This window comes from Chinchilla lanigera, unplaced genomic scaffold, assembly GCF_000276665.1.
Source record: "Chinchilla lanigera isolate Chin_1 unplaced genomic scaffold, ChiLan1.0 scaffold00082, whole genome shotgun sequence".
NCBI classification, from domain to species: Eukaryota; Metazoa; Chordata; class Mammalia; order Rodentia; family Chinchillidae; genus Chinchilla; species Chinchilla lanigera.
This window is the reverse complement of record NW_004955483.1, coordinates 421993-434003: the sequence shown is the minus strand read 5'-3', so window position 1 is coordinate 434003 and position 12011 is coordinate 421993. Positions and strand designations below refer to the sequence as shown.

Sequence of the window (12011 nt, the reverse complement as noted above, 5' to 3'; positions counted from 1 at the left end):
TTCACCATACACTCATTCAGGAGATTGCAGACCTGATCAGCCCACAATAACTAAGTGATATTATTAACACCATAAACTGTGAATATATAAAGCAATTTATACTATCATTAAAAGGCAGTGGAGAGAAACTGTTCATAAGCAACATAAAGAATCTCTCAATACACAGAGATATTACTACATAAATGAAAAAATAAATAGTGACTAGAATCTGAACATATGTGAGCAATGTGACAAAGGTTTTATTTTTCTCAGTACCTTCAAATATATGAAAGAACTCACATGGGAGCAAAGCCATATGTATATAATTAATGTGGCAGACAATTCAGTTTTTCCATACATGTTGAAATAGATAAAGAAACTCATACTAAAGAAAACTGTAGGTGGATAATTTCAGATAACATTTTGTGATGCCCATAACCCTCAGAAACTGTGCACAAACTCCAAATGAGATCCCTGTGGATATATAAAGTTTTCAGTTATAATTCAGAGTTTCAAAATCATTTGAACATTCCTCATATGTAAATATATACAAGTAAGTAACTATTACAAATAGGATTACTAAATCCTAATTGTAGTAAACTCGCTGTTAAAGTAGATCTCTGGATTATATATTTGTAAATTGATTTTTAAGAATACATGTTTTGCTAACAGTTGTATGTTATTGCAAGTAATAGTGTGAATTTACTATTGGCTTTTAGTCAAATTAGGTCATGTTATTTACTTAATACCACAATAGATCTACAGGCAAATTAATATATATTGTATGCTGGGAGGCTAGTAGTTTTATAGTTGTTTTTGTTTTCTTTGGTTTTGTTTTTAGCAACTGTGGAGTAATATGACCCCCAAACTGAATTTTTTCTTAATTTTTCTGATTTTTCCACTACCTTCTATTTAAATTGTTTAGGCATGTACTCCATTTTTCTGTAAGAAGCTTGAAATTGAAATCTTTTATAATTATAAAATATATTTTAACTTTTTATACATGTTTTAGATGGAGTTCAGCTGTTTTTTTAGCAACCTATAGATTAGCAAATGTTTTCCATGTTTAAAAGAGATTTCCAGGTATTTCCCAATATAATTACACATTATACACAGTACATAATTGTACCTTTTTGTCATTTGATATCAGAGTCATTACACTCACATGTATACAACTTTACATGTTTTTACCACATACTGTTTTCTTATTTTACTCACATTGCCATATATTTTGGTAGTAATTAGCCATCGGGGAGCAATGTCAAAATTATATCTATTTTATAATGAAATATTAAATGTCTCATATAATTCATGAAATGTACTAAATTGAACAGTATTAATTGTTACACCCTTGAACATGTGAATAATTTTACTGTAGCTTATTTTAATACTTAACATCATAAGGAATTTACATTACACATATTGTTATTCCAGACAGAAACAGCACGAATAGCAGTATGTGTAAGATATTTTATCCTGAGCACATTTATTTGCCACCGTCTTAGCATCAAAAAAATCTTAGTGGTTCATGTCTGAAATGCCACACACTCTTGAAGCAGAGTTGAAATTGGATTGCAAGATTGAAGCTATCCTGGGCAAATTAGTGGGATTTGTCTCAAAAGAAGATGAAAAGCTTGCTTGTGTAACTGTAATGGATGATACTGGGTCAACTTGAGAAGCTTAAGAAGTTTAATTAAGGGACTCAGCAGGGAGCCAGGGTCCTTACTTTGTAAACATCCTCATCCTGTGCAAGAGGAGGGCATGGAGATGGTGTGAGTGCTACACCCACCCTGGGGGGCAGGATAGCCTGCTGACAATATAAGGGAGGAAAAGAGGCTTATTCTCCCCACTTTTTGCTCTTGTTGCTTTTGCTGTCTTCTGCAGCCTTGGACTGTTGCCCTGTGCCATACCACCCTGCTTTAGAGACAGCTGATTATTGACTGAAACCTCCACAAACTGTGAGCTAAATAGACGTTTCCTTCCTTAATTTTGGGTGTCAGGTATTTTCAGCAATGAGAGAAAAGTAACCAAGACAGTAACTCAGTGCTTTAATACACTTGGGCAAAAGCTTTGTGTATTACTGAAGAAAAATTCAACCATGGGCTTAGTTTATTCTTCATCTTTGTGTTATGTTTTGTTCACTACTTACATGATTACATAACTTTTACTATTGCATTTTACCATCGCTTCTGTCCTTCCAGCTTCTTCATTTCATCTGACAAAGTCAAGCACAGAGAACCCAGGTATTCACCAACCCACAAACCTCATAGTGATGATTTAGGTATACACATTTGACTGCGTTCTCCCCATGTGGCCAACACAAAACTCAGAAGCGCTGTATATGGTTAATGCTATTGTACACCTTAGAAAGAGCCATTGAAGCTAATTGTGCCAAAACATCAAATGACGTCAACACACAGGGCAAGGTGAATGGTTTATGACTGCAAATGTCCATATCAGAAAAACAGAGTGACTAAAGGATGGAAGGACTTATGTCAGTCCAATAAAAGCCATTTGAGAAAAAACTACTAGCAAAATTACATTAAGTGGGAAAATGCTGAAAGCTTTTCCTCAAAAAATAGGAGGATGAGAAGGATGTCAACTAATACAACTCTTTACTATGCAATTTTTTTATTTGTTTGCTTTTTGAGACCATGTCTTGCTATGTAGTCCAGGCTGGCCTTAAAGTCACTTTGAACCCCAGGCTAGCCTCAAACACAGGGATTCTTCTGGCTCAGCCTCCAGAGTGCTGGGATTATGTGAATGTGCCACCAACCCTGGCATTTAATATATTCTTTGAATCTTTAGTCACAGCAATCAGGGAAGAGAGAAAAAAATACAACATAGAAAAGGAAAAAGTAAAATTATCACTACTTCCAGAGAACATGATTTTTTACATAGAACACCCCCCCAAGAAAAAATCTGTAGAAAGACTTATAAATAACTTAGTTATTTTTCTCTCATTGCTGAGACAAAATACCCGACACACAAATTTAAGGAAGGAAAGTTTTAGTTAGCTCACAGTTTGTGGAGGTTTCAGTCCATAATCAGCTGACTCCAAGGCAGCGTGGCATGGCACAGGGGCAACAGTTCAAGGTGGCAGAGGACAGCAAAGGCAGCCAGAGCGAAAGGGGAGAGCAAGCCTCTTTTCCTCCCTTGTACTGTATTTAAGCTACCCACCCCTGGTGAGTGTAGCACTCACACCATCTCCATTCCCTCCTCTTGCATAAGCTCAGGATGTTTACAGAATGAGTACCCTGGACCCCTGCTGAGTCACTCAGTTAAACTTCTAAACTTCTCAAGTTGACACAGTGAACAACATCCTAGGGTGTAAGGGCATGTCCTCTACACACAAGGATGTAGAACTGCTGAGTTACTTAGTTAAGCTTCTAGACTTCTCAAATTGACATAATGTATTCACCATTATAACAAACAAATTAGTAGTATAGTATTGTAAAGAATCAAAACAAACAACAATAGAATTCTTGTATACCAATGATGAACTCACCAACAAAAATTAAGAAAATAATACAACTTAGAATAGCCTGAAGAAAAATTAATATTTAGTAGTTATCCTAAACAATGAAGTGAAAATCTCTACTATGAATACCACAGTACAGTGTTCTGAACAGGAAGTTTGTAAATGCAAATATTTCCAGTGATCCTGGGTAGGCAGAACAAATATTGTCAAAATGGCCATACATCCAAAATGAATATACAGCTTTAGCAAAATTCTAATCAACATATAAAGAAGCATTGCTCACAACTACAGAATACAACCCTGTACCTCATACGGAATCAGAACAAGAATAGCAAAAGTAATTGTGGACAATCAGAACAAAACAAGAGCCATCGCAATCCCTGACTTCAAGTTATATTACAAAGTCACAGTGACGAAAACAGTATGGTACTGGCACAAAAACAGACATGTGGATCAAGGGATCACAATAGGTAATGGAGAAACAACTCGAGGCACATTCAGCTATGTCACTGACAAAAGTACCAAACACATATGCTGGTGTAAGTATAGCCTCTCTAACAAATTGTTCTGGGAAACACAGCTATCCACCTGCAGAAGACAGAATGTGGACCCATATCTCTCATGATGTACTATATTAAATACAAAATGGACCTAAGATCCAAATTCCAAAACAAATCATTAATCCTTTGAAACATAAAATAGGTAAAAGTATTGAAGATATAGGCACAGAAAAGAACTGAGCAGATCCCCAACTGTACCAAACATAACATCCAGTACCAACAAATGGAATCATATCGCATTTAAAAGCTTTTGCATAGCGAAGGAATCAATAACTGAATAGACAACCTACAGAATGGGGAAAAATTTTGCCTGCTGAACCTGAGAGGACTAATGTCTAGAATACATAAAAATTCAAAAAAACTAGACCTCCTAAAATAAAAAAAAAAAATAAAAAATGGGCAATTAAAATGAATAGACCATTCCCAGAAGAAGCAGAAAATGGCCAGTAAATATATGAAGAAAATTCTATACTCTGGCAATGAGAGAAATGCAAATGAAAGCAACACTGGGATTCCATCTTACTCCAGTATGGATTAACAAGTAATAAGATAATATCAAAGGCCGGTGAGGATGTGGGAAAAAAACCCTTCTATGTTATTGATGGAAAAGTAAGTTAGTGCAGCAAGTATGGAAATCAGTATAGTCATCAAAACCCAAAAATATAATGCAGTTGTAGATGTTATGAACTGAATTGAGCCTCTCACTGAAAGCCCTCTAAGCTCCTGGCTCAGTGAGGATTGTAGAGTGAATGAATGTTTTGGAGCTGTAGAAAAGATGACAGGAGTGGAGACTACAGGGAAGGGAAAAGTCTTCATTGACAAACTAAAATTATGCTACATATTACATGGCCTCATCTTACAAATGCCTTGATATCTTCATATTCTGAAGATTTCATGAAACACAAACTGAGGGAAAGCAAAAGTATCTCTTTCCTGGAGTATTTCACTTTTGAATGCTCTGTGTGTGTGTGTGTGTGTGTCTCTCTCTCTCTCTCTCTCTCTTTGTCTCCCTCCCCACACCTTTCCTTTCTCCCACCTTCACATAAATCATCTTTTTTTATATTTTAAGAAAAGAGTCATTTTCCAAACGCACAATGCTATCTCCAGATTCATGTTGATGCCCACAGTTAAGACTGTGACACATAGGAAAAAAGACCACAAAATTCTTTCCAATCAGAATTGGTGTCAAGGTGATGGCAATGACTATGCTTTTCGGTGGAGAGTATCTCTCTTCCCCATTCCCCCCTGCTTTCTGCTTCCTGGCTGCTATGAGTTGGGCAGCTTTTTTCCACGGGAGGCCCTTCCACCTGGGTCAGGGCCTGAAGCCTTTACAAACTGTGAGTCAAAATAAACCTTTCCCTTTTAAATTGTGAGTACTGGGTATTGTGTCTCATTGATGAGAATGTGACTAAGACAAATTTTCTACCAAAATAGTGGGGTAATCTGTGGTACTGACTGAGTATGTGTTCAAAAGCCTTTGGAACTGGTTTGTAGGCAGAGTTTGGAAAGGTTTGGGGATATAGGCTAGAGAAGCACTGCTGTAAACTCAGCTTGAATGGAGTCTGGTCAAAGCTCAGAAGACCAGAATGTTGACAATAATGCAGCCAGTAAAGACCAGGCTCTGGAGCGTTCTATTGGAAACTAGAACTGCACTGGCAGTTGTATTTTAGGCCATATGTATTACATTTTAGTAGAAATTTTTTCTTTGGTACTGGGAGTCAAACTCAGGACCTCATGCTTGCCAGGCAAGTGCTGTGCTGCTGAGCTATATCCCTGGCCCTATTCTGATAGAAATTTTACATACAGTTTGCTCATGTCCTCGGACTTTGTTAAATACTGAGATTAATGGTGGTGAACTAATTAATCTGGTGAAGGAAATTTCACAGCTGTACAATGTCTAGGCTGTGCCTTGGGTGTTGTTGGGGAGCGTTAGCCAGCTCTACAGGGAGAATCAAAGGGAAATTGCATACCTGAGTAATTTTTAATGTTTTCATTTTCCCCAAGAAAGAAGCTCCTAAAAAGTTAGGGTTATAAACCTTTGGCAAAGGAGAGCTTGGGTGCTGAAAATATTCGTGTTAACAAGCAGCCACAACCAGGAATGGTGGTCTACATCTGTACTCCCAGCATTTCAGAAGGCTAACGCAGGAGAATTGCTACAAATTCAATGCCATTCTGGACTCGTAGTGAGTTCAAGGCCCACCTGAACTCCATAGCAAGACACTGCCTCAAAACAAAATAAAACTAAAAAAGTAAGCCATGTATTTTACAACATGACAGTAGAAACATCCTGAGGACATCAGAGGAAATAGCAATATCCCACTATGCTGCCTGCAAAAGTGAAAAACTTTGGTCTGAGACGAGAGGCCCAAGCTACTCTACTGGAAAGGCTGCAAGGAAATTGAATTCCCTGTGATTCAGGCTGCTCCATTCAGCCATCCAGGCAATTGGAGGCCTGTGCAACCATGATGCAAAAGGGCATGGGTACTGTTGGAGCCAGTGGTGTATGTTGGCATCCTCCATGGGGTCCTGGTTTTATGAGTATGCAGGATGCAAGAGTTGGTAGACATGGAAAGTTCCACTGAGATTGAGGAAGAAGGCCTGGGAGGCCTGGTAGTGTGCCTGTGAGGGCAGTGTGTAACGCTGTGAGTGTGAACTTGAAAGTACAGTGGAGACCTCAAAAATTTGAAGAGGCCAGAAATATAGACTGTGTGAAGAGAGGCACAAGGAGTGAGCAAACCTGGCCCAAGAAAGAGGAGAAAGCACAAGGGCTAAATTATCCACAATATTTCAGTAGCAGCTCTGCCAAAGCCCTTTGAAGTCCCCATCTCATAAGAACTTGCCCTCGGTGCTGGATGTGAAGCTATAGGCTTTAGTGTTTGCCCTGGGTCTTTCAGTCTTACTTTCTTCCCATTTGTTTCTATCCCTATATTATTCCTTTTTTAAAAATGGGAATATTTACACTATGCCATTAAATATCAACAGTGTTTAACTTTCTTGTTTAGCTTTACAGGGGCTAATATCAAAGAGTTTACTTTGAGTCTCAGAGGGGACTTTGGTTGTTGTCTTTTCAACAAAAAGATCCTGTTAAGCCTTTGGCAACTCATAAAGATGGACTAAATTCATTTTGCTGAAAGAGATTTACACGAGTCTTTTGGGGGTTAGTACTTCATGAGCTCAAATGTAGGGTTTATGAGAGGTGAGTGAGACCACTTCAGCTGGCTAGGCTTTGTGAGGTAAATGCTGGTTGGAAGACGCAGGTCAGCTTATCGTGCGTGAGTTTGCATGGTAGCCGTGCCGCGTCTCAGCATGATGTGTGCTTTTATTTTTGCTTTCACCCTTTTTCTTTGTTCAGTCCAAATTCAATCTGCAGGGCTTGTTTCTCCCATGCCTGTTTACCCCACACTTTTCAAATAAACTTGTTTGTTTTTGCCTTTTTGAGACAGGGTCTCGCTATGCAGTTCAGGCTGGCCTTGAGCTCACTTTGTAGCCCAGGCTGATCTCGAATTCGCAACGATCCTCCTGCCTCAGCCTCCCGAGTGCTGGGATTACAGGCATATGCCACTATGCCTGGCCTCAAATAAACTTTTACACTACTAAAAAAATGCTACAGGTCAGCGGTAGTGTGACTACTATTCATGTTTCCTTCATTTCCCTGTATGCTTTCCTGATCTCCATGAGTTGAGCAATTTTCCAAACTAGCAGGACTTCCACCATGCTACTTCTGTCCTAGAGCTAACTCTAGACTGAAACATCTACAAATCATGAGTCAAATTAAACCTCTCCTCCCAGTTGTTTCAGGTATTGTGTCTCAGCAACAAGAAAGTGACTAAGACAATCAATGCTTGTTTCTTCACACATTGCACTGATGTCATGAGTCCTTAAAATCCTCTTCACTTTTTTTTTTTTTTTTTTGAGACAGGGTCTCCCTATGCAGTTCTGGCCTTTACCTCACTAGGTAGGAGGCTGGCCTCAAACTCACAGTTCTCCTGCATCTGCCTCCTGAATGCTGGGATTACTGGCGTGTACCACCACACGTGGCCCTTCATTTCTTTTGAAGTGTGGTTTTTTTCTTGTATTTCCTTTTGATACTTAGGATGTTATTATCTCTGCTTGCAGTTGCCTAACTGTGCATATTTGTCATTATGCCTGCTAGACACTTAGCACATTATTCTTATTGGCCTCCTTTAATTCTATGGTCTGATGATCCCAGCGTTCCTTCTATATCTAAATTTGTTTTGGTGCTTCCTTCTCATTTTTTTTTTCCTTCTGGTACCGGGAATCGAACTCACGACCTCATGCTTGCCAGGCAGGCACTGTGCTGCTGAGTTAAATCCCCAGCCCATCTTCTCATATGTTTTATTTTGAGAAGTTCTTTACTACTGAGCTATGTCTCTAGCTCTGTCTGTTGATCCGTCTGTCTATGTGTGCAGCTCTCTATTTTATAAGGTCTTTCTATATTGCCCAAGCTGAGCTTGAACAAGTGACCCTGCTGCCTCAGCCTCTTTAAGTCCTGCAATTACAGACATGTGCCACCATGCTTCGCTTTCAACAGTTTTTAAAGTCTTGTAAAAAGTATCATAAGTTTTACTTTGACGTTTGGACCCCTTATCCTCTCTCCAAGGCAGCTTGTTTCTGGCATCTGCTTTTTTCCTCACAAATACAGTTCCAAAATAGAACTATGGAAATTGCAGCCTTTCACATGAGGATTTACAACTGTCCGGCTGGATTTACAGAAAGTTGATTTTAAAGTACATGCAATTGTCAGGAAAAATTTCTTTTGATGTCCATGATTTAATCTCTCATCATTTATAGACTATCATAATGATACTTAAAATTTGAAAATGTAGAAAGAAATTGCATAGTGTTCTTTCATTGTATTGCGTGGTTACAAAAATTAAATCTTAATGACATAGTAGTAATTTGAGAAAACATGCTGGGTAAGATGACAAGTACAAGTATTTCCAACTACTCATAATGTTTATGGAGGAGGATCAGTACTTTAAGTCCAGCCAGTGTGATATAAAGATCTTGCTTCAAGATAAAAGTTAAAAATAAAATACAGGCAGACAAGGACAAAAGGACAGGAAGAGGTAAAACAAGGACCACCGAAATGAAAGTGCATCTAGGACCCATCCCAAGACAGCCCAGGAAACCAGTTAGCTTGTGACAAGTTCTAAGTGTCCACCTGAAGGAACGGCCTCTTAATCTTAATCTGGATATATAAAGGGACAAGGATGCATGGATATCCATCTTTTTCCACACCCCTTACCCTCTCTCCAAGGCAGCTTGTTTCTGGCATCTGCTTTTTTCCTCAAAAATACTGTAAATCTTCTTCTATTCTTATACTCCAGTTCTCAATCCCAGATACCTGTTTACCCCACCCCAACAGTAAGGTACCTTGCTTCTGTTTGGTTTTTTTTTGTTATTTTGTTTTTGTTTTTGTTTTTCTTTTTGAGACAGGGTCTTGCTGTACAGTTCACACTGGCCTTCAGCTCACTTTATAGCCCAGGCTGGCAGGTCTCAAACTTACAGCGATCCTCCTGCTTCAGCCTCCCAAATGCACCACTGCACCCAGCTAGTACCTTGGTTCTGAATAAGAAGAAAATTGAAAGTTAGGAAATGATTTATAGGTTCATGGAAACTGTGCTGTTTTCCCCCTTTGAACTGTTTCTGTGTAACCTACCCAGTAACTAGTGATGGGCAGGCTGGAGACACCATTGGCTGCTGATCTGCATCCAGCCAGTCCTGGGCTCAGAATCACTCGTGGAGAATCTTGGGACTTGGTGGAGGAGGAATGGACTGGGTGTGAGGCCGAGGATTTGAATTTCTGTACAGTGCAACTGATTACAGGCTAAGGGAAGCTCTCTTACGTCTTTTGAAGCAAATAGGTTCTGGTGCTGTGTCCTTGGGCAGGTGAGAGAGAAGAGCAGCAGTTGTAAAATCTTCATCTGAGGGTCAGAGAAGAAGTGAGAGGTAGGAAACTGCAGAAGGTAAGAAAAGGAAGGGATGTGCCACAAGACCAGTGTGGGTGGTGGGTGTGGAAAAAAAAGTGGGGTTCCTGGACAGGGGAGGCGCCTCATTCCTGGCCTTACCTGAGTGGAGCAACCTGGGTCTGGCTGGATAGGAGGGCAGGTATGCACAGTATCCAGTGACAGCTGAGAAACCGGACTCTGAAGGGGGTGAACTGAGGCGGACAGAGACTCACCCGCCTGTTGCTGGCCTGTGGCTTTCTGTAGGGGCACATTCACTCATCCTTCCATCAGAGTAGGTGCCTGATCCTTGGGATGAAGGAGTCTGCCCAAGACAGAGTTGACATGTTCATGAGATCAACGTGGTCATGAGAAATCTCGACCATGATGCAAACACAGAGACCCAGTCTACTTGGCTGACTTGTACCACTCTCCCCCGCAGGCTTGATTCCTGCCACCCTGGTGACTCCGTGCTGGATGCTTATGGAGGTCCCCGCGTCTCTGCAATTCAACCAGGCAACCTCCCTCCTTCTCCCTCTCCTCAGCCTGCTTGTGCTGGTCTCAGGTAGGTCTGTAAGCCATTTGTTCTGTCCCCTCCTCAGAAAGCACTGGATGAGACAGTTCAAGTTTATCCTCCATGCAGGCCCTGGGCTGGATGGGGGAGTGGAGGAGAAGCTGTGAGAGCACAGAGGGTGCTGAGATTCTGTCCATGGAATATTAGCAGCCTCCACAGGAAAGGCTTCCCAAGTGCTGTCCACAGCTAAGGCTCCTAGTCCTCAGAAACCTCAGTCCAAGAAGCCTCCGTTGCTTGGGCAGAATTTGTCAGTCCTCTGGAGTGTCCAGTTACTGCCCTCTTAGATATTTTATGGCTCGAGTCCCTGTTTGATTCTCCTTTTGTTGAACAGCTCAGTTTACTGTCGTGGGGCCTGCTGGTCCAATCTTGGCCATGGTGGGAGAAAACATCACGTTACCCTGCTACCTGTCACCTGAGAAAAATGCTGAAGACATGGAGGTGCGGTGGTTTCGATCTCAGTTCTCCTCTGCAGTGCTTGTGTATAAGGGCAGGAGAGAGAGGAGAGAGGAGCAGATGGAGGAGTACCAAGGAAGAACCACATTTGTGAGCAAAGACATCGGCCAGGGGAAGGTGGCGGTGGTTATTCACAATGTCACAGCACACGAGAATGGCAAGTACTGCTGTTACTTCCAGGAGGGCAGGTCCTATGACGAGGCCATCATACTTGTCAGGGTGGCAGGTAGGTTACTTCGTTTTGCTCTGTTGCCTCTTCCCAGTGTGACTTCTGGGGAAAGTTTATATCCTAACCCTGGGCAATTGTAAACCAGCCAATTTTTGTTGCAGTACCTCTACGCAAGGAAAGTGGCTTCCTCTTGCCCAGGGGCTCCATGAGGAAGTTTGCTCTGCTAAGCTATGGCACTGTTTCTTGAGAAGTACACAGAACTTAGCTATGGCCTTCAGCAGGGGGAACAAGTAATTCCTGGAGATAATTCCTGGGCCTACTTTATTACTGAAACCAGCCACTTTTGAGAGGGAGAGAAGCCACATCAGTAACTGCACTAGAACACCTAGAGGAGAAAAGGACTGCCCAGAGGACTACAATGTATAGATACCTCATTTATCAATATTAATTGTTGTTTTCCTTTTCTCCAAATACTGATTGTAGTGACGATGGCTGACATGCAACTAGATCATTTCAATAAGCAGAGAAAACTTGTGCCGTGAGCTTGATGGTTCAACAGAGAAACCAAGTGAAAATTTTGCCGGGAACAATTTGGCGAGTTTCAGAACAGAAGTAGCAATGAAAATGGGATTTCTAGGAATATATTAACAGTAGATTTAAGAAAAGACTTCACTCCCTGGGGTCAGTATACGATTATTATGCTTTAAAAGAAATGTTTGAGAACTGTAAGAAGCTGAACTCATGGGGACATTTCAGGCCATCAGACCAGTGAGAGATGAGGTTTGGGGACATTGTGACTTTCTCCTGGGCCTTCATTAATTGCCTG

The 12011-nt window shown here is 40.7% G+C and overlaps 1 protein-coding gene across 8 annotated transcripts in view; it reads left to right on the top strand.

Moving 5' to 3' along the window:
• The window catches only part of LOC102013416 (butyrophilin subfamily 2 member A2), an 84565-nt gene that overhangs the window by 64356 nt on the left and 8198 nt on the right, over positions 1–12011 (top strand). For 2 of the 8 annotated variants that reach the window (XM_005403285.2, XM_013503777.1), the window contains 2 exons: positions 9934–10554; positions 10895–11242. In XM_005403285.2, the coding sequence (XP_005403342.1) occupies positions 10467–10554; positions 10895–11242 (436 nt within the window). In that variant the 5' untranslated portion in view covers positions 9934–10466. Of the gene's footprint in view, positions 1–9574; positions 10555–10894; positions 11243–11732; positions 11867–12011 lie in introns of those variants that run through there. The other 6 variants (XM_013503774.1, XM_013503779.1, XM_013503776.1 and 3 more) reach the window with 6 other exon arrangements.